We start from the raw sequence: 23,873 nt of genomic DNA, 5'->3' as shown, positions 1-23,873 counted from the left end.
TTAGCAGTAGAGGGAATAGTCATTTATTTTAAGCAGTAGCTTAGTATATATTTTTAAGTCTCAGAAACATTTGCGTAACGCTTACACTCACTGGATGATGTCATCAGTGATGTAATCCATGATGCCATTTGAGGTGTCATCAGTGACATCACTGACCATTTCATGAGTGATGAAATATGTGAGGTCATAAGCAGTGCATTGTGTGGGTGTAAGTTATAGTTAGCTCAGGTAACTATAACTGCTGGATTTCTATGGTGTTGTGCGTGTGAAATCTGAGGCTAACTATAACGTCCCTACAACCTTTTTTTTTGCTGCGGAATATATATAAATATATATATATATAGAGAGAGAGAGGGAGAGAGGTTATTTTAAATAGCATATCTATCTATCTACATATAAATATAAATATATATATATATATATATATATATATATATATATATATATATATATATATATATATATATATATATATATAGATATATATATTCACTTAAAAAACCATAGGTTTCACACATGTTATAGTTAGGTGGATATTTCACTCGTAAAAAAACAATGAAATTCCCCCGTTATAGTTAGTTCAGATAACTATAACTCGCGCGCCCGCAATCCACTGCACATGACATCACATATTACATCACTCATGACATGGTCAGTGGCATCACTCATGACATCACTGATGACATCATCCTTGTGATAGAGTGGCGGTCGCGTGAGTTATAGTTATCTGAACTAACTATAACGGGGGAATTTCATTGTTTTTTTACGAGTGAAATATCCACCTAACTATAACATGTGTGAAACCTATGGTTTTTTAAGTGAATTTGCAAGGTTTTTTAAATGCTAATTCCTAACTATAACGTGTGTGAAACCTATGTTTTTTTCAGTGAATTTGTACGGTTTTTTAAATGCTAATTTATTTATGCATTATTATTTTTTTTATATATTTATTTTACAATAAACTACGTATTAAAAATTATTTTTTATTTTTGGGGGTTTTCAGGGTGCGCGCACTGTGCGCGCACCCCCGCGATTTAAAAAAAAAAAAAAAGGCTAGGGGGTCAGGTACTCTCTACCCTGCCCCCTTTTCACGTTCACCACCTTCCTTTTTCACTCTCGCACTGAAAACAAACAAAATGGCGGCCGACACTTCCTGATTTCGACCGATTCGAACGTTGACTAACATGTAACCACCAATCAGAATTACGCTCGCGCACGTTAGGGTGCTTGCACGGTGCGCGCACCCTGCGCGCGTATAGATATATATATGCTTTTAAATGCTATTTTCTCCGGAAATACTGAACAGATTTACACCAGACCTGCAAAAGGCACTTCCTTGACCTTATGGCTACCTCTCTGCCAACTTTCAAGTAATTCTGTTCAGCCGTTCGGGCTGTAGCTGCGACTAAAGGTCCTATGGAAAAATGCATGGGAAAAACGCGTTTTGGGACCCCCCTTTTTTCTCGGCCCCCGCTTGACGAATCACCCCGAGACTTTCAGGGTAGGAGCTGAACGGAGCGCCCCATTAGTTTTGAAAATTTCGCGAGGATTTGTCAACCGGCGCCAAAGTTATTCAAAATAGAATTTTGAGATTTCCTATGGAAACACGGTCCTAACTATAACTATCTACTGGCGACCGCCAGTAGATAATCTATATATATATATATATATATTCACTGAAAAAACCATAGGTTTCACACATGTTATAGTTAGCTGTACATTTCACTCGTAAAAAACCAATGAAATTCCCCCGTTACAGTTAGTGCAGGCAACTATAACTCACGCGACCGCAATCCTCTGCTGATGCTAATACTGTATTTGGACACTTATTTGCCCATGTCTTCTTCCATTAAATTTTAGCTATACATATATTACAAATATTTTTTTTTCATAAAGACACATATGTCATCAGCAGAAGATTGCGGTCGCGTGAGTTATAGTTGCCTGCACTAACTATAACGGGGGAATTTCATTGGTTTTTTACGAGTGAAATGTACAGCTAACTATAACATGTGTGAAACCTATGGTTTTTTCAGTGAATTTGCAAGGTTTTTTAAATGCTAATTCCTAACTATAACGTGTGTGAAACCTATGGTTTTTTCAGTGAATTTGTACGTTTTTTTAAATGCTAAGTTACTTTACGCCATTCGTGGCGTGCGCGCCCAGTTAACGCAGTTCGTTCCGTGCGCGCACAGTGAGCACGCGGTGCGCTTCGCGCATCGCGCGCCCATTTTACGCAGTTAGTGCCGTGCACGCACGGTGGTCACGCGGTGCGCTGCGCGCACCGCATGCCCACGTTATGCGGGATGGGCCATGTACGCACGATGCGCTTCGCGCACCGTGCGCACATTTGTTAATTTCATACCGCTTATATGCCATGCACAAATGGTGCCCTTCGGGAACCATTTGCACACGGGGTGGGGAGAATGTGGATAATTTTTTTAAAAAATTTTTTTGACCGTACGCGTACGGTAAGCGTAATCTGCGATTTTCCGGAAAAAAACAATTTTTGGACTTGGGGGTTGTTTGACGAATCCCCCCGAGACTTTCAGGGTAGGAGCAGAGCGTAGCGCCCCACCTATTTTGAAAAATTCGCGAGGATTCGTCGACCGGCGCCAAAGTTATTCAAAATAGAATGTTGTGGATTTCCTATGGAAACGTGGTCCTAACTATAACTACCTACTGGCGACCGCCAGTAGGTAATTCAAACATATATATATATATGCCATTAACAATTTGCGGTCCTTGTATTTTGCTTGCCACTGTGATAAAACAAAGTGGATTTGCACAGTTTGTACCGAAGTCCATAGGTGGAAAGGTAGCCCTCTAGCCTGCTGCTTTGTCTCTTGACGATCCATGAGGAAGGGATTTTATTCCCGAAACGCATCGGATCAGTGCATTAGAGGGGGCGACGCTGATCATTGCCAGCCTGACAAGAGCCTTTATCCTATCTGCCCGTGAGTGCCGGCCACATGGGTAACTCCTTGGTTTCATAAATATGTGGCTCTCACCCGGCCACGGCATGGCACCGCTGCGATACCCTTGCAGAACCGCTCCTGATTCACTTGACAGGTTAGCGGTATGGGTGGCCTGGAGGCTGCATTGTAAACGGCTTTAGCAGTGCTCACGCTCCTTCTTTTAAAGACAATTTTGCTTCAAGTTACTCCGTGGCAGGCTTTCCACTTGGAAGATACTCACCTTAACGGACTACTTGTCCCATAATGCTTTTTTTGACTCACATGATACAGACTTCCTGTGGCATAAATGAAATAAAAGTTGGACTAAATGTAGTCCTCTAGCCTGCTGCTTTGTCTCTTGACGATCCATGAGGAAGGGATTTTATTCCCGAAACGCGTCGGATCAGTGCATTAGAGGAGGCGACGCTGATCATTGCCAGCCTGACAAGAGCCTTTATCCTATCTGCCCGTGAGTGCCGGCCACGTGGGTAACTCCTTGGTTTCATATATATCTATATATATATAGATATATATATATATATATATTCACTGAAAAAACCATAGGTTTCACACATGTTATAGTTAGCAGAAATTTTACTGATAAAAAACCAGTGAAATTCCCCCGTTATAGTTAGTGCAGGCAACTATAACTCACGCGACCGCAATCCTCTGCTGATGCTAATACTGTATTTAGACACTTATTTGCCCATGTCTTCTTCCATACATTTTTAGCTATACATATATTACAAATATTTTTTTTTCATAAAGACACATATGTCATCAGCAGAAGATTGCGGTCGCGTGAGTTATAGTTGCCTGCACTAACTATAACGGGGGAATTTCACTGGTTTTTTATCAGTAAAATTTCTGCTAACTATAACATGTGTGAAACCTATGGTTTTTTCAGTGAATTTGCAAGGTTTTTTAAATGCTAATTCCTAACTATAACGTGTGTGAAACCTATGGTTTTTTCAGTGAATTTGTACGGTTTTTTAAATGCTAAGTTACTTTACGCCATTCGTGGCGTGCGCGCACACTTAACGCAGTTCGTTCCGTGCGCGCACGGTGCGCTTCGCGCACCGTGCGCGCACAGTAAGCACGCGGTGCTTACTGTGCTTACGGTGCTTATAAGCCATGCACAAATGGTGCCCTTCGGGCACCATTTGCACACGGGGTGGAGAGAGTGTGGATAATTTTTTCTTTGATTATTTTTGTTAAAAATATTGTGGTTTTTCACACTACTGATAAGCCATGCACATTTGGTGGCCTGCGGCCACCAAAAGCACAGGGGGTGGGGAGAGTGTGGATAGTGTTTTTTTTTTTACATTTTTTACCGTACGCGCACGGTAAGCGTAATCGGCGAAATTAGCGAAAAAATAAAAATGGCTTTTTTGGCCTTGGGGGGTCTTGGGGGACTCCCTCATCATGGCTATGTGTGTGTGAGCTGTCAAAACAGCTCCTTTACATGTGTATTGGTTTTATTTAACAACCTAACTCTCAGTGCGAGAGAGAAAATGGCGGCCGCCGCTTCCTGGTTTCGGCCGATTCGAATGTTTACTAAGATCTAAGAGCCAATCAGAATCGCGCTCGCGCACGCCACCGTACGCGTACGGTAAGCTTACGGTAAGCGTACCGTAAGCTGGCTCAGATATATATATTGATTTAAAGGCTATTTTCTCAGAATCTACTGAACAGATTTACACCAAACCTACAAAAGGCACTTCCTTGACCTGAGGACTACCTCTCTGCCAAATTTCAAGTAATTCTGTTCAGCCGTTCGGGCTGTAGCCCTGTCTAAAGGTCCTATGGAAAAATGCATGGGAAAAACGCGTTTTGGGACCCCCCTTTTATCTCAGCCCCCGCTTGACGAATCCTCCCGAGACTTTCAGGGTAGGAGCGGAGCGTAGCGCCCCACCTATTTTGAGAAATTCGCGAGGATTCGTCGACCGGCGCCAAAGTTATTCAAAATAGAATGTTGCGGATTTCCTATGGAAAAGGGGTCCTAACTATAACTACCTACTGGCGACCGCCAGTAGGTAATATATATATATATATATATATATATATATTCACTTAAAAAACCATAGGTTTCACACATGTTATAGTTAGCTGGACATTTCACTCGTAAAAAACCAATGAAATTCCCCCGTTATAGTTACTGCAGGCAACTATAACTCACGCGACCGCAATCCTCTGCTGATGACGTCAGATATTACATCACTGTATTTAGACACTTATTTACCCATGTCTTCTTCCATTAATCTTTAGCTATACATATATTACAAATATTTATTTTTCAGAAAGACACATATGTCATCAGTGATGTAATATCTGACGTCATCAGCAGAGGATTGCGGTCGCGTGAGTTATAGTTGCCTGCAGTAACTATAACGGGGGAATTTCATTGGTTTTTTACGAGTGAAATGTCCAGCTAACTATAACATGTGTGAAACCTATGGTTTTTTAAGTGAATTTGCAAGGTTTTTTAAATGCTAATTCGTAACTATAACGTGTGTGAAACCTATGGTTTTTTCAGTGAATTTGTACGGTTTTTTAAATGCTAAGTTATGTTTTTATTATTTATTTTTTTTCAGTTTTTTCAAACAAAAACAAATTTTTTTTTTTAAATTCGCAAGGTGCGCGCACCCTGCGTGCACTGTGTGCGCTCGGTGCGCTTCGCGCACCGAGCGCCCACGGTTCGCAGTCAGTGCCGTGCGCGCTGGGTGCGCGCACCTCGCGATTTTTTATAAAAAAAAATTGGTTTGTTTCTCCCTTGGGGGTCCTTCTGTGACCCCCTGACCGAGGCTAGGGGGTCAGGAACTGTCCACTGTGCCCCCTTTTCACGGTCTCCACCTTTGTTTTTCAACCCCTCAGACTGCGAGAGACAAAATGGCGGCCAACACTTCCTGGTTTTGACCAATTCGAATGTTTACCGACATCTAACAACCAATCAGAATTGCTATTTTCTCAGGAAATACTGAACAGATTTACACCAGACCTGCAAAAGGCACTTCCTTGACCTTATGGCTACCTCTCTGCCAAATTTCAAGTAATTCTGTTCAGCCGTTCGGGCTGTAGCTGTGTCTAAAGGTCCTATGGAAAAATGCATGGGGAAAACGCGTTTTGGGACCCCCCCTTTTTCCCGGCCCCCGCTTGACGAATCACCCCGAGACTTTCAGGGTAGGAGCTGAACGGAGCGCCCCATTAGTTTTGAAAATTGCGCGAGGATTCGTCAACCGGCACCAAAGTTATTCAAAATAGAATTTTGAGATTTCCTATGGAAACTAGGTTGTAACTATAACTATCTACTGGCGACCGCCAGTAGATAATATATATATATATATATATATATATATATATATATATATATATATATATATATATATATATTGTTCATTCGTTTCCCCGCAGGGCTGGGTTCTCGCGCACTCACGGAAGAAACAAACCGTCACCAATTCATATCGTCAGGTTTCTTTCTTTATTTACAGCATGCCAGTTAACTGGCATGCTGTAAATAAAGAAAGAAACCTGACGATATGAATTGGTGACGATTTGTTTCTTCCGTGAGTGCGCGAGAACCCAGCCCTGCGGGGAAACGAATGAACAATTTGAATACGGCCTGACCCTGCCGTCTCTGAACGCACCGCCTGAGAGCGCCCTGTGATTTCCGAAGTGGGTCGCTTTAATATATATATATATATATATATATATATATATATATATATATATATATATATATATATATATATATATATATTCAAACATATATATATATATGCCATTAACAATTTGCGGTCCTTGTATTTTGCTTGCCACTGTGATAAAACAAAGTGGGTTTGCACAGTTTGTACCGAAGTCCATAGGTGGAAAAGCTTGCGGAGGCTACTCCATTCAATGTAATGGATTCCTGGGATATGTCTCCATAGGGAAAACTGCACATTTGATAGAAATATGGAAATGTAGGCTTTATCAGAAGGATAAGGTGCCAGTACCTATCATCGAGTATATTTTGTATAACCACATCTTTCATTATAATAATTGACCTCTATGCATGTGATCGATCTCAGCAATTTATATGTTTCATGGATATCACTGAATGTTTATAGTGGATGATGTTATTATCTTTTTGAAGGTTAATTTTGATATTTATATCACATTAGGTTTAATTATTGATGCGTTTGGAGAGTTGAGGGACCAGCAGGAGCAAGTGAAAGAAGACATGGAGGTAAGAAGGAAGTAACAGATTTCTGTTTTTGGTATTATAGACCATTAAGTAATGAATTAATTATATTATGCTGTATGAATAACCTTGATGTGGAATACTGTCTGGCTCTAATTGATTGTTCACAGCCAGAAGAACATTAGATGTATTATGAAGAGGAGATATGCTGTGTAAGAGTTTTTTTCTTGTAGAAATGTTAACAAATGTTTTTGTCATTCAGTTGCTCTTCCTCCAAAAGGAGAATAATGAAAGAGCTAAAAAGATGTAGGTACTCTCTTTCATATATGGTGAGGCTGTGCTTATTGAATGATTGTTGTCCTTTTAGAATAAATTATATCTCTTTTTTTAAAGTTGGCATTTATACAATTTGATAAGAAGATACAAATACCTGCCTTATGTTTAAGAGAAATAAATATGGCAAAATAGCTTGTTTTTAATATGACCAAGTAAAAAAGCAAATTGACATGGCAGTGGGGAGACGTTAAACAATATTGAGAGTTATTAAGTGCTTATCGTTGTACACAGATGTGTTTTTCGTGGGAGTTCCAAATGTACTGTAGATATCCAGAGCAGGTCAAGGCTCAAAACATCTTTTTTTGATGGCTCCAGGCTTTCATAAAATGATCGAGTGATTTGTCTCCCTTTTACTCTCCCCACCTCCTCTTGATCTGTATGCATATACCCCAGAAGGGCAGTGGGAAATGTCTGGAAAGGTTGACATTGACAACTTCTGCACTGCCTTTCAACAGTTTCCCCAAGAGGAATAAAACAACTGCCTTTTCATGCCTCCTTCTTTTCAATGTTTTTGAACCTCCACCTAACAGAACAATACACCTAATGACGCTGATGTTCCCTACCTCTTTATGGATCCTTTGTTAAAATGAAGCAAATATCTTGTTTTACTGAATACTCTCAGAGACCCACTTCCATCTTCAGCAGCACAAAGGAGAAAGGCTATGATGTGATGTTTTGAAAGACTTAAATTGCTCTTTTTTCCTCTAAGGCACTGAATACTTCAGATGAAAACAATGTATGACTGAACTCTGAATTTGGTATATGTTGGTTCAATTCATAAAACTTCATGAAAAAAAATCAGAAATCGACTCCAATAGGGTTATTTCTAAGTTTATAGAAAACTGATAATTTGGATGGCATTCAGAAAGAATTACATGCATGCTCCTGGATATCTACATGGGTCACAGACAACCAAGAGTACTAAAATATGTAAATATTTCTGCATACAGAAGTGTAACTGTGCATTTGCATAGGCCTAAATGTAGCACAAAATTGCATTTGCATGCATATGTATTTTTCCTTTTTCTCTGAACTGGGTAACTACTTTACCAGCAGAAAATAACCTTGTCCTAGCCCCCATTTAAATCATTGGGTTTTGGGGATGTTACTTCCCCGCTCCCACCCTATACCCTCATTTACTCCTGCCATTGTAGTAACTTTGCAAGCAGTTTCAGGGTCTGAATCTAGTTTAAATATTTTATGAAATACCAACAGGTCTAGTCATTTGTGGATTTTAGAAGCTTGTACGGATGGACCAACCCAAGAGTGCTCAAATCCTTGCCCTCAAACTTTTTTACTTTCACACAGAATTTCTACCTAAGGATTATTTCCATATAAACAAATCCCATATGAGAAGAAAACACCACATTTTATTTTCTAATGGGATTTTGTTTTTGCAGATTGAAAATGTTCTTCACTTCTGTTTTTTGTAGGTTCTTGAGTACTGTTAAGAATCAGGCTCAATGCCAATGATGGTTCAAATGGGCACATTTTGAGTTGTGAGATAATGTAACCCCTCTAATTTCTAGAGGAAGTGGCAAGTATGGAGTCAGAGAATTACCTGCTGAACTGAACTATATCTTCCAAAATATTCATATGGCAATTACTCCAACAAAGGATTTACTGCTTTCCCCATACGTTAGTTTTTTTTATTGCCACTACACTCTGATGCTGACTCATGCTGTTAGTAGGACTGATGTTTTTAAAAAGGTATGTTAAACATTACAGTCTAAGAACACATTCTGCCACTGTGGAATTGTACTGAAATGCTCCAAACCATGGGATTGATTTGGGGTTTATTAGATGGCTTACTAACCTACTGGTGTAGCAAGGGAAACACCTCCACATATCTGCTATGGACTGTCAGTTTGATTTTGGCTGTTAAACCATGGTACATCCCGACTGAGAGTCAGGAGCTGTGTAAGAAAAGTATTTTGGTGGCTGTTACACTGCCCATTTGACTTTCCACACCTTGGACTCTTGTCCAATTCTCAGGCACATTGGCTCATTGACTTCTCCACTCAGCAGTAACTCCCCCCTGTCTCTGGCACTATGTCTCAATGTAAATTGACTCCTGCCTTTATGTCTCTGTTTCCCCCACAACACCCTGCCTCCTCTGTCACTTTGCTGTGACTCCCTTGTGACTCTGCCGTCTTTTTCTGCTGCCCCTAAGAGCACATGAAAAGAGTCTTTGGCTTCCCCGACCACAAGCCACCTTTACCAACCTCATCACTGACTTTGTCGCTCCACTCAACATCGACTCCAAAGCCTACATTCTCCTTGGTGACCAACTTTCACCTGGAAGACTGAAACAACCGCTGCTCCACAGCACTCCTCAAAAGCTTGAGCAACATTGTACTCACCCATCTCATCTCAGAAACAACACAGACCGCTGGACTAACACTGGGCTCCATCTTCACCACAAGTGACAGCATTAAACACAACCGCACCTCACCGCTCACATGGACCAGCTACTCCATCATCCATTTCCAAAGCAACATGCCTCAAATAAACACCCCTAGCACTTCAAGTCACAGCTGGGGCAAAATTACAGAAGCAGACTAGCTCAGCACCCTCAGCAAGGCTCAAGCTAGCCCGACGTATAACCTCCACAAGGACATCAATGACTTCAACAACTAGATCAAGAACTGCTCAGGCTCCCTCATACCCATTGAACAGAACAAGCATAGTAGATTAAACAAGCAGGCCAGCACGTGCACAGAAGACCTCTGAGACATCAAACAATGCCTTAAACAGCTAGAAAGGAAATGGAGTGGTAGGCATGCCACCACCAACAGAACTACCTACAATGCTGCACTTAGACGCTATCACCAGCAATTAAGAAATACCAAGAAAAAAGCACTAGTGGACCCCATCGAATTAATCTCCAACAGCTACAAGGATTTGACCTCATCCTCAGCTACTGCAAACAACATTACTGCCTCTCAACAGCTCTGTGATAACCTATTCAACTTCTTCCACAGCAAAATTGCAAACATCTACAGCAACTTCACACACCAGCCCAATCCAAGAGAACTCATTGCTAACCTACCCACCACCAAGCAAGACAGCCTCCTGACCAAATGGACAACCCTCACCAGAAACAACACATTTGCAAACATGTGGACCATCCACTCACGGGCTCCAACAGACCCATCCCCCTCCACATCTAGAACCAGGGAGCATCATCAATCAGCACCGCCTTGACCCACATCATCAACACCTCCATCATGCCTGTAACTTTCCTGGTTGAATGGAAACTTGCTGAAATCAACACCCTCCTCAAGAAGCCCATAGCCGACCCAAATCAACTGAGAAACTTCCAACCCATCTCTCTGCTCTATATACAGCAAAAGTGATTGAGAAGGCCATCAACAAGCAACTCACAAATCACCTCAAACTTCACCATCTTTTAGAAAATACTCAATCAGGATTCAGAAGGAATCACAGCACTGAAAAAGCACTCATCACGCCCACAAAAGACATTCAAATCATTCTGGACTGAGGAGAAACAGCGGCCCTCATCCTGTTCCACCTCTCTGCAGCACTCAACACTGTCTCCCACTTCATCCTAATCAGAAGACTCCATGAGATTGGTATGCAAGGATCCTCTCTCAAACGGATATGCTCATTCCTCATGGGAAGGCTGACACCTTTTACATCAGAGGCCAAGTAACTGCTATGCCACACCCTTTTCAACATATCCATGACACTGCTCATCAACATTATCCAATCACAAGACATCACCATCTTCTCCTACACTGATGATACCCAACTCATCCTCTCCCTGACGGACAAGCCAGCCACCACCAGAACAAACTTTACCAACTGCATGACCATGGTAGTGGACTGGATTCAAACCATTTATCTAAAGTTCAGCTGTGACAAGACAGAAGTATTGGACTTCAGCAACAAGACCTTCACATGGGGCTCCACCTGGTGGCTGTCGGAATTATGGCGAACACCCACATCCACAGACCACACAAGAAATCTAGGAATCATCCTATGCTACAATCTCAACATGACGGCTCAAGTAAACACAGTGTGCACCTCCTACTTTCAAATCCTATGCATGCAGTGAAAGATCTTCAGATGGCTACATAAGAACACCAGAAGGACTGTCACGCAAGTACCAGCAGGCTGGACTACGGCAACACCCTCTCTGCTGGGATCTCCAAACAACTTCTACACAGACTCCAGACCATCCAGAACACGGCCGCAAGACTCATACTTGACCTTCCATTGTGCACCCACACCACATGCAAAAACAACAATTCATAGACAGAAGGTTGAACAATGTCAAACAATCACACCAGTACAGAGATCTGGGCCTAACTCCATAGTTTTTTTGCTCCCCATGCTATTCCAGTTTAAGCACAGGCAAATGCAAATCAGTCTTGACCCTGCTTCCCATGGGAACAGTTCAGCCTGAACTGCCAGGCCAGGTCTTCGCTGGACTGGAAACAGGCATCCTGGGACCGGTTTTGAGGGTTCACCCCTCATCAGCCAGGCTAGCTTGACTCCAGTGGCATGACGAGCACAAGACCCACGTCTGGGCATATCCATCCCACTCTGGTTGACAAATGCAAAAAGAACAATTGATGAACAGAATATTGAACAATGTCAAACTTTCACCTCAGTACAGAGATCAGGGCCTAAATCCATTGTGTTTTTTAGCTCATCATGCAATTCCAGTTTAAACCCAGCCCCATGCAAATCCTTCTTGATCCTGCTCCCCATGGAAACAGTTCAGCCCAAACTGCCAGGCCAGGTTCTCCCTGGACGGGAAACAAGCATCCTGGGACCGGTTTTGGCGTTTCACCCCCCATCAGCCAGGCTAGCTTGACTCCAGTGGCATGGAGAGTTCGGGATCCACATCACACAGTACCTCAGGAAAATTCAGTGGCTCCCCATTCACAAGCTCAGCCAATTCAAACTTCTCACACACACATACAAAGCGCTACACAACACAGGACAGGAATACCTGAAAAGGAAGTATACTCTTTCACCAACCCACCAGGCACCTCCACTCTGCCTCACTCTCACTTGCACACACTCCCTGCATCCATGAAAACAAAACTGGAGCTCGCTCATTCTCCTACATCACACCAAACACATGGAACAACTTCCCTCAACACATCAGAACCTCCTCCTCACTTCTTGAGTTCCGCAAGAAGCTTTAGACCTGGCTCTTCGTATAAGCACCTTGGAGGCCACACACCCACACACCTATGTAAGGGCCTGGTTACCCTCTTGGGTGATTAGTGCGATATACAAATGAACATAATATAACATAACATACTAGTAGTTTTCGCCCAACATGAAATGATGAAATGATGTGGTTCTGTTACAGACTACCATGGTTTGCATGGAAGTCTGTTGCAGAAGAGGCACTGCTGAAAACGGTGACAGGCCTAGGTGTTTTAATGGTCCCCATCATGGCCACACCTTGACTTTCACACATAGGGTTCTCAATGGTAGAGCCAAGAGTGACTTTGCCTTCAGGAACACAACTTCCGTGTCCTCCAAATGAAACTGGGAAATTCAGAGAATGGCAGACAAGACTCCTGCCAATGTTTATTGGACGTTCATTGAACTCCATAAATCAGACCCTACAGAAATATTTACACACTGAGAACCAGCCATGAGGCCATGCGCTGGAAACACGTCTATAGCCTTGGTTATTAGTGAACCAGAAGAGATGAAGGTGTTCCCCTCAACTGGTAAACACCTTGACCCTTGAGGTAAGGTATTTTCCACTAGGGTAAATGTCTCTATTCCAATATTTTCACCTGGAAATGAGGCATAACATGCATAACCATTAACTAACTCACCAAATTCCCGATATTGTGTTTTTTTCCAGGTGTCTACTCCATAAACTAGCAGGCTTGACCTGCCAAAATCTGTACAAAAATCACACAGTTTTCCCCTGGCAGTGTTGATAATTTAATACAACTCCGAATTCCAGTCCCAACTCCCTGCACAAACTTCTGTTTGCACAGGTATTGACATTTAGCCACCATTGCATAATCATGGTCTGGGTGTTGGCACCACTGTGATCAGGGATATGCAAGCTAAGCAATTAATGAACTTAACATAAACAGTTATGAAATTATAGCACAAACATAAGAAATACAGTAGTGACCACCTCTTTCTGAATGTTATCAATTACTCGAGAGCTTGTCCTGAACTTTACAGTAAACATGTAGAAATTGGTCAGATTTCTTAACTTTACACTGGTACATTTTTGCCCATCATTACAAAAACATTTCTACCGACCAATGTACTAACAAAGAATGCACCCAAAAAATAGATTTTTTACACTACTCTGTCCATATACATTCAATTTTCTTATATGGGGGATGTTGGAAATGTTGCTGCGAATTTCCAATACGTGGTGCAAATTTCCATTCAGTGGTGCAAATCTCCAATAAGTGAGGAAAATGTATATTCTGTGGCACCAAATAATTGATTAAACTAAATTGTTTTTAGTGTTTTCACGCAAGAGAATTGGTTAATATGAACCAAACTTATTTCCGATCAGTAAATACATTCTGATCTCAATAACATGCTTTAATTTTATTTTATTATAACAATAGTAATTGATAAAAATCCTATATTCAGAAACATATTTTTAAATAGACTTCCAGAATGTGGTTTTACATTGAGATAATGCCCACGGGAAAGTAATTAGAAAGTACATTATAGAAAGTATAAAAAGCCTTATATTTTTAAGCATGTGGCACCATACTGTGGCAAAATGTTACTACTCCTACAAAGAATTTCAACAGTGTGACTGTTTTTTTTTTCATTTTCCTAGACGAAGTGCTTCATCTGTGGGATAGGCAATGATTACTTTGACACCGTGCCCCATGGCTTTGAAACACACACTTTGCAGGAGCACAACTTAGCCAATTACCTGTAAGTACACGAGCTGTGAACTCTTCCATCACCCATGACATCCTCCATCTTCTGCCAGGAAAAAATCAATCTCATAAAATGGCACCGAGGAAAATAGAAATGTTGCATTGTATGAGGAGTCCTGTTCCAGGAAATCTATTAGAAGGAGAAAATTGTCGTTTATTGTTTCATTTTTCTGTCTGACGTGCCCTATAGAATGGGAAAAAGTAAACCTATTTCCTTTCAGGTTTCTGGATAGGGTTTGGAGTGAAAACATGAGCAGTGCAGTGAACTTAGGAGGGAATGTGACATTGAAAACGACCTTGAAAAAATGGCACTGTTATGGTGTTTGTGCTGTTGTATATAACAAATCTACCTTGCTGGCCATCAGAGGTGTAGCATATGCAGAGCCAGACATGTAAAAGCACCATCTGACGTCGTTCAGAAGTGTTTGCCTTCGAATGACATAAAATTAGACAAATAAACTTAAAGTACCTTTCCATAGTTCAAGAACGAGTTGCCCAACGATACTGGTTTCAGTTACAGTGAAACAATTGTAATACTTTATAGATATCCAAATTGTTAAATACAAGAAAAATAATCAAAATGAAAAGCAGATTTACTGCAAATGGAAATATGCAGATGAGTAAAAGAGGTATCTTTTTCCCTCCATTAAGACACGTTGCCCAAACCTTGTGGTCTGACATGCAGGAGTATGTGTATACAGCGGACGGGTGGGGGCTGGTGGGGGTGTGTGTTAAGGCACAATTCTACTTATCCATTTATGAATTGTTTCTAATAGTTTCTTCTGCTGGCCTGTGGGATTTTGGTAATGTACTCAGCTGCTAAGAAAAAACATGTAATTGCCTGCAGTTGAACCCTGAAACAAGTTACTGATGTCTAATTCTGACCAATTGAGTAGAAGTTCCTTTTTTCAGGTAGAGGATTATGGTCCACTAGCGAAAATAGACATGTCATATTTAATGTTTTCGGCTGAATTTGGTAGATGTGTAATTTACTCCATTTTTATTGGCCTCTTCCACTACAACCAACCATACTATTTGTGGTAACCCTAAATTATGTGTAGCTATTCTCCTGAAGAATCATACAGCAATTCTCCTTGCAGAAACAGAGTTCAGAAATGTCCTTATTTATTCAATGTCACTTATGCGACACTCCAGACACAAATGTACGAACGACAGTGAAAGATGTTTCATTTCGCTGTCTCTTTCCGAAAAAAATGTCTTGCAAAAGAAAATAGAAGTAAAAGCTACACTGACATTTTAATTGAAGTATACAAAAACGTGATGGATGTATGAAAGGCTTACATTAATCTTAACCATTGGTATTTATTCTGGGATGCACTCCAGTCCATCAATATTTTGCACATCATCTCCTCCGTTTGGGCCCTCCACATGCAAATTAATTTATGGCCCTGCTAGAACATTCCAGCCTGAACTGCCAGGTCAAGCAAAACCTGAACCGGAACAAAAGCAAACCAAGTCCGGTATCGCCATTACTGGGGCCTGTCAGTCACGTGCACCTTGATTCCACTTCTACAGTGAGCACAAGACCCACGTCTGGGCATACCCATCACACTTGAGTTGTCGCACTGGAGCATACAAAAATGTTATGGATGGAATGCTAAAATTAATCGCAGCCAGTGGTATTTATTCATGGCCACAAAAAAAGAAGACTGAAGACATGTCTGTTCAAGACCAAGAGGTCTTGTCAGGTGCTGTGCTTCTACCTATTTGCTTAGCGCCGGGACACTCCTAGGAGTAGCTTAGTGCTGTATAAATCAAGTTTCAGTAATTCATTCCAGTCTGTTCTTATTTTGCACGCTGTGCTCCTCAGTTTGGACCCAGCCATATGTAAATCATTCTAGACCCTCCTCCAGTAGAAACAGACCCTCTCGAACTGCCTGGCCTGGTCCTTGCTTATCCAGAACACAAGCATCCTAACATTGTTTCGACCTGATTGGGGCTAGTCACTCAGGTGCAACTTAGTTCTAGGGGCACAGTGAGAATGGGACTAAAGTTTGGGCATACCCGTCGAACTTAGGGCATCGCACTAATATACACAAAAAAGTGATAGATGGAATGCATGAATTAATCTCATCCACTGGTATTTTCTCAGGCTGCATTTTAGTCCATCAGTATTTTGCACACCATTTACCACAGTTTGAATCTAGCCATATGCATATCAGTCTGGACCCTGCTCCAATAGGAACAGTCCATCCTGAACTGCCAGTCAAGATCCTCCGTGAACCAGAACACAAGCACTCCAAGACTGGTTTTGCCCTGATTGGGGCTCATCAGTGGGGTGCTGCTTGGTTACACTGGCACAGTGAGCACAGCCTGAGTAATTACTAGTAATTCACTGCAACCCTCTAAGTGCAATGGGTATGCCAAGATGTGGGGCCTCACACATGCAAAATGCCAAACACAGGCGCCTTTCATAATCCCTGCTATCTGCCCTCAATAAAGACCTCTGCTTTACTACCCTGTAATTGCTAGAAACTACTCAAGCCCCTCGCTGATTTGCAGCATACTTTGCTTGTTTGAGTGCTTAGTGATTTGCTCCTGGAGCAGGTCAGCATACTCTTCACAGCGTCTTGGTAAGTGACCAACGGTTAACAAACACCAAAGCCTGAAGGTCAAGTTCCTTTCACAATCCCAGCAGCAGAAAATCAATGGACAGTCAAGTAGATAGTACCTCTTAAAAATTAGCTGCTCTATTAAGCCAAAGGTGTTTGAACAAGGACACCTCCTATTTCTGTAGTAACTGCTGATAAGTAGCATTCCCTAAATCTAGGCAACAGGTATGGTTACATTATGGAGTTGTGGCTATTTCGATGCTTGATCTACACAAAGATCTGCCCATTCAATTGTGCTTGTAGGAAAGTTTTATGAAGTCACAGTCTGTACTACATAAATAAGTAAGATTTTAGAGTTGTATTTTACATTGTATTTTGCTTCTGACAAGCATCTCTGTCATTACAGTTTCTTCTTCATGTATCTCATAAACAAAGATGAAACAGAGCATACAGGACAGGTGAGTATACATGTCTAAATGAGCTAAACGATATATAATGGTTCACAGTTCACATGTATATATTTAAATACACACACAGATATATATATATTTTTATATATATATATTTATTTTTCATGCTCCGATGCACCATATGTTCCTCCTACGTGTTAGTGCCGCTTACTTTTACTTCTGTCTGGTGTCAGTTTTCTGAATGTGTGAGGTTGTTCCCCCATTGCACTTGACGTTCTACACTTGGGTCTATGTAGTTAAACATTGCTTGACACCGCACACCTGCTTAACACTTTTTTGTAATAGCTGTTCTACACTTTGATAGAGCGTCACAGCCATTCAGGATCCCGCTGTGCTGTATAAAGCTCCCTAAATCTGCCTCAATTTGTACTGACTGCCAGGGGATTTGCTGTCAACTGTGCAACAGTTGCAGTGGCACCGGGCCCCGGGGTGTGAGGGGCCCAATTTATCCCAATTGAAGGGGGCTTTTCAATACAAAGTTGGGAGATTGGAGACTACATCTTCTTAATTGCATTAGGCCCACGAGGCCCTGGGTCTGCCAGTAGTGCAACTGGTTGTAAACCTCTCCCACACCTTGGCACCGATTTCCACAAAGCTAAGAATGCAGCATGCTTGCAAACTCCAAAAATGATACCGAGCAAGAGCCGTTGTACACATTTTGCTCCTTACCACCTACTCCGGTCCAGGGCATTAATTAAACTTAGTTAAGGGTACAGTCGGACTGAAGCGTGACAGCAGAGCTACCACTTGCATTCTTCTCTGCAATGTTGGAGTCCCTGCAGGGTGACAGATCGTGATGCAGGAGGTTGCAGTCTGTGCTTGTTAGACCTGACATCCTTGGCGTGGGTTTTTCCCCTATCTTTTGCCTCTACTACCTGGATTTTTGATGCTGTGCTGGATTTCGTTTTTGCTGGTTTAGATGCTTTGGGCACTCTGCCACTGCTAATCAGTGCCAGAGTGTAAGTGCTCCCTGTGTAAAATATCATATTGATTGGATATACCTGATTGGCATATTTGTATCACCCTGAAGTCCCTAGGAAAGTGCACTGTGTGTGCCAGGGCTGGTGATGACAGATGCTACTAGTGGGCCTGCAGCGCTGATTGCGCCACCCACATGAGTAGCCCTAAAATGGTGTCTCAGGCCTGCTGCCGCAGGCCTGCCTGCAGTCCCCGGACTGCCATGTCACCCTGGTCAGTGTCCCCACTGACTAGGCCTAACCCTTCCCTTTTTGTGCACATCAGTCATCCCTATGGAAGGCCCAAGGTACCCCCCTGGGCAGGGTGCAGTGTATGTAAAAGGTAGAGCATGTACTAGTGCAGGTATCATGCTCTGGTAGTGAAGAGCGGCCATTTTGTGTGTTCACTGCTGCAAGGTTATCTTGCTCCATAGGCTAACATGGGGGAGGCTGGTGCCAATGGCTATCCGCCTATCTTCTCATAGGAACAAGATAAGACATGAGTGTTTGATATCCCTGAGCTCAGCATTTAATAACACATCTTTTAGGAGAGGTTGTTTTTAAATCCTGAGTTGGAGAATAGTACTTTTTAGAGAGTAGCTGTTCTCTTGTCTGACCCTTCTGTGTGCCTGGGCATGCTTGTGGATTGACTGTCTGGCTTGAGATTGACAGGGGCTGGGGATCCCCCAGGAGGTTGGCTGAGTCAGCCCTTTGCTGAATGGCGACATTTGCAAGTAGAGTGGAGGGAGGAGATAGCACCTGGGAGTGAATAGGGCTGTGCCTGCCTGCCCCACTGCTGGCTCCACCTCCTGCTGGGCGGCTGACGACTCTGCCCCTCACTCTGAAAAGAAAGCAGAAGCCAGGAAAACAAAGTGCTCCAGCAACACCCAGAACTGGATCAGACCGGGCTCAGGACCCACTTGCACAAAGACTTCAAAGACTTTTAGGGGTATAAGTACAAGACCCCTGACAACAGATTTTTAGATTCTACAATCAAGAGGAACCTCTGCTGAGAGACGGACTGCTGAAGGACTAAAGGAAGATTGCCTTGCTGTGTGCTCTAAGGGCTGACCTGTTCTGCTGTGCAACTGAAGCTGAGGAGGAGAAGGGGCCTTGCTGTGTGCTGTGACCCTGCCTGCTTGACCTGACAAGACTTTGCTGTGTGCTGTGTCTTCAACTCTGAATCTCCAAGGGCCTGAGAAGAGCTGGCCTCCTGTTTGGCAACCCAGGGATATAAAGGTTGCAGAGACTTCAAGACTCTGCTGTGTCCCGTGAAGTGCGCTGTCTGCTCTCTGTTTTGCTTGAGAGAGCGGCGCTGATTAGTGCCTGAAACCGGCTGTGGCGCTGAGAAGATCGACGTGCTTATCGGCACCTGTACTACGGCGCTTTGAAATATCCTGCCCGTAATTCACCGCCACGGCCCGGGGGCCCGAGATCGTCCAGGAGCTGTGCCTCTCCGTTCCACAGACTGCGAAGAACGAAGCAAGGAGGTCGCGACCTGATTGGTTGACGGCGGAGGCCTGGCCGGAGGAACTGCGCTACGATTGGCGGAGGCCTGGTGACGTCTGACGTCGTCCCTGGGGGCTCGTCGAGGGAGCCGCGACCTGATTGGCCGCCGTCCGTGAGCTACGGGAACTCTGTCCCGAGGAAGGGCTCCGACGCGCTGAGTCCTTGCGCCCCGACCCGCAGCCTGGTGAGTCTGTGCAGGGAGAGGGAGCATCGGTAACTGTCGTGACAGCCCGCTTAACCCCCGAACGTCCCGCATAGCTTGTGGGGCCCGGAGACCAACGCCCGGGGTGCATTTGCCTGGAGGAGCAGCCGGCGAGGAGCGCTTCAATTATAAGCGCAGGGGCATAGCTAAAAAGGTGTTTTCCGTGCTGAGAGTCTAAAGCCATATTCTTTTGGACACCTAACGCTCACAAGAGACTAGAGACTAATTATTTTGCGTACCTAGCGATCCAAGAAAGCTAAAAGAGAAACAGAAGATTAAAGTGCAATGCTATGATAATAGATCTTTACTGCTGAAACTAGATAAAGCTATATTTTGGATATACTCACCTGTGTGGTCTAAGTTTGTGGTGTACTAGGGGGGTCATTGTGGTGATTACGTGCAAATACTTTACACATTGCCTTGGGGATAAGCCTGTCTGCTCGAGCCAAGCTACCTAGAGGGTGAGCAGGGGTTATCTACCGTGTGTGTCCCTGTACCCTGACTAGAAGCAAGGGTCCCTATTTGGTCTAAGGTACTTACCTCTGCCAACTAGAGACCCCCAGATCTAACATTGGTGGCAGCGGTGGGATTAGAACCAGTATTTGCACTTGACCTGCAGTGATTCTTTGTACATCACTAGTCTAGTTAGCAGTTACATATTGCACAAAGTTTTTGGAAGACCTAGGAAGCATCATGTCTCTGACTGGAGTAGGCGAGGAGGTGGAATTGCAATTTGAAGTAGAAAAGTTGCTCACATATAAGAAGGATCAACTAATGCATTTCTGCAAACAGCTTGGATGCCCAGTGAAGGGCAGCGCTAACACGGCAGAGCTACAGAAAGCTCTAAGGGCCTGGTGGGAGGCCAAAAATGGTATGACAGAAGAAGCTACTGGAGAGGATGGTACACCGGAGCACGGATTTGGATCCGATGATTTGCCAGTGAATAGGCCAGCGTCTAGGGCTGGCAGCACCCATTCCAGTAGGGGCCTTTCTCCAGAGGAACTGGAGGAAAATCAGAGGATTAGGGCCCATGAGATTGAACTTTTTAAGCTCAAAGCTCAAGCAGAAGAGAGGAAACTGCGCCTTGACAGTGAAAAGAAGGCGGAGGAGAGGAGGAATGCTCTCGCTTTGGAAGAGAGAAAACTCCAGTTGGCTCATGAGTTGAGCATGAGGGAGCTGGACATTAAAGCTAAACAGGTGGAGTCCAGTCCGAATGGTGGCAGCGCACAACCAGTACAGGCGGGTAAAGTATACATACCGAAAGATTTGGTGCAGAATTATCAGAGGGGTGAGGATATCTATGCATGGTTTAGATCCTATGAGCTTGCCTTGAAGATGAATGAAGTGCCTGAGAAGAGTTGGGGGGCAGGTTTGTGGAAGCATTTTGAGGCATCTGGGAGGGATGTCTTAGCACCCTTAGAAGCAGCAGGTACCTTAACCTACCCCACTATGAAGGAGGCCTTATGCCTCAGGTATGGGCTTACACCAGAACAGTACCGCCAGAAGTTTAGGAACTTCAAGAAGCTTGATTCAAGTACTTGGGTGGAGTGTGTGAGTATGTACACGCGTGCACTGGAAGGTTGGATAAAGGGCAGCAAAGTTACTGATTATGTGGGGTTGTGTCACTTGATTAGTTGGGAGCACTTGAGTAGTCTATGTGTTCCAGAGCTGCGCCAGCATGTTTTAGACAGCAAGTTAACTGATCCCAGTGAGCTTGCTAAAGAGGCAGACCGCTGGACTAGCACCAGGGTCAACAAAGGGGTGGTAAGTATCCCAGCCAAGGGTGGACAGGGTCCCCAGCAGAAAGGTGGGGAGGACAAGGGTAACAATAAGGAGTTCTCTAAAGGGCCCCAAAACAGTTCCCAGGAAAAGGAGTCCCAAGCCCCCAAGCCTAAGAAGTCTTGGCCCCATAAGGGCAGACAGGATAACAGACCACCGCCTACTTGCTATGTTTGTAGGGAAGTGGGGCACATCGCCCCTAAATGTCCCAAGAAACCCCCAGCACCAGCTGCTGCTCCGGTCCCAGGGTTAGCTAGTGTAGCTTTGGGAGGGGATTTGATTTCCAGTGGGGAAGAGGGATTAGCTATGATGACCCATGTCTCTTTAGGAAACCAAGAGATGGTCCAGGATACCTTGATACCCGCTAACACTAAAAAATACGGGCAAAAGGTGACCATCAATGGGAGGGAGATAGAGGCTCTGAGAGACACCGGGGCTAGTGTGACATCTGTCAGGTGTCAGTGGGTGTCTGAAGAGCAAGTCATTCCCAATGTGCTCCGCCCAGTAGTGGCAGCTGACACTTCAGTGCGCCTCTGCAAGATGGCGCGTGTTCCCTTTACATGGGGGGGAGTCTCTGGTACCTTGGAAGTCTGTGTCAGTGATGCCTTGCCGGTAGATTGTCTGTTGGATAACGACCTGGAGAGTTCTCCATGGAAGGACGTAGAGCACAGAACTCACTTGGAGATGTTAGGACTGCCAGTGTGGATCTGTGTATCCACACGTGCCATGACAGCCAGTAAGGGTGGATTAGTAGAACCGGAGCCTGGAACAATGGCCCAGGGACCTGTCAGGAGAGGAAGGGGCAGAGGGCGCGGGAAACCGGCCCCCACTGTTCCCACGGTCCAGGAGGAAGCAGAACCTGAGGGGGATGCCCTGGAACCTACAGGGGAACAGGTGGCCGAACTGGGGGAATTGCCTGAGCTGACCCATTGGCAGCAAGAGGGTGGTCCCTCCAGGGAGGAATTCTGCCAGGCTCAGAAGGAGTGCCCTTCTCTCATTGGTGTGCGGCAGCAGGCTGCAGACCAGGCGGCGGGCCTAGGGTCCAAGGAACATTTGATTTACTGGGAGGATGACTTACTTTATAGTGAGCCTAAGTTTGCTGAGCCCGGTGCAGCCCGTGTGCTGGTGGTACCCGAGCGCTTCAGGAACTTCTTACTGGGTCTGGCTCATGACGTGCCTCTCGCAGGACATCTGGGGCAAGACAAGACCTATCAAAGGCTTGTCACCCACTTCTACTGGCCCCAGATGAAGAAGCACGTCAGTACCTTTTCTAAGTCTTGCCAAACATGCCAAGCCAGTGGTAAGAGCGGAGGAAAGTGCGTGGCACCCCTCCAACCTTTTCCTGTGGTGAGCACCCCTTTTGAGCGGGTAGTCATTGATATCGTAGGGCCCCTGGACCCCAAGACTGCCTTAGGCAACAGGTTCATCCTGGTCTTGGTGGACCACGCCACCCGGTACCCGGAAGCAGTCCCTCTCAGGACAATCACAGCCCCCGTGGTGGGCCGTGCATTGATGGGGATCTTTTCCCGCGTGGGGTTCCCCAGAGAGGTGGTTTCCGACCGGGGTACCAACTTCATCTCTAGGTACATGAAGTCTCTGTGGGAGGAGTGTAGGGTAACTTATAAGTTCACCACTCCTTACCACCCTCAAGGAAATGGGTTGGTTGAAAGGTTCAACCGCACCCTGAAAGGTATGATTATGGGCCTAGCGGAGCCCATGAGACGGAAGTGGGACGTCTTGTTACCATGCCTGTTGTTTGCCTACAGGGAGGTGCCTCAGAAGTCCTTAGGCTTCAGCCCCTTTGAACTGCTGTATGGCCACCCTGTTAGAGGACCTCTCACACTGGTGAAGGAGGGGTGGGAGAAATCCCGTGGGAAAACCCCCCAGGATGTGATCAGCTATGTGCTGGCCATCCGTAACCAGACGCAGCGCTTCAGGAAGCTCGCTCAGGAGAACCTAGAAACCAGCCAGGAGGAGATTAAAAG

At 44.2% G+C, this 23,873-nt stretch overlaps 1 protein-coding gene across 1 annotated transcript in view; it reads left to right on the top strand.

Moving 5' to 3' along the window:
* RYR2 (ryanodine receptor 2) overlaps positions 1–23,873 on the top strand; it is a 3,458,987-nt gene that overhangs the window by 3,419,257 nt on the left and 15,857 nt on the right. Inside the window, exons 100-102 of the mRNA XM_085612346.1 lie at positions 7,118–7,182; positions 14,294–14,394; positions 17,379–17,430. Coding sequence (XP_085468472.1) covers positions 7,118–7,182; positions 14,294–14,394; positions 17,379–17,430 — 218 coding nt within the window. The remainder of the gene's footprint in view (positions 1–7,117; positions 7,183–14,293; positions 14,395–17,378; positions 17,431–23,873) is intronic.

Source organism: Triturus cristatus, chromosome 6 (assembly GCF_964204655.1).
Source record: "Triturus cristatus chromosome 6, aTriCri1.1, whole genome shotgun sequence".
NCBI lineage: Eukaryota > Metazoa > Chordata > Amphibia > Caudata > Salamandridae > Triturus > Triturus cristatus.
Note: the sequence above shows the minus strand (reverse complement) of the source record. Positions and strands in the feature narration are given on the sequence as shown.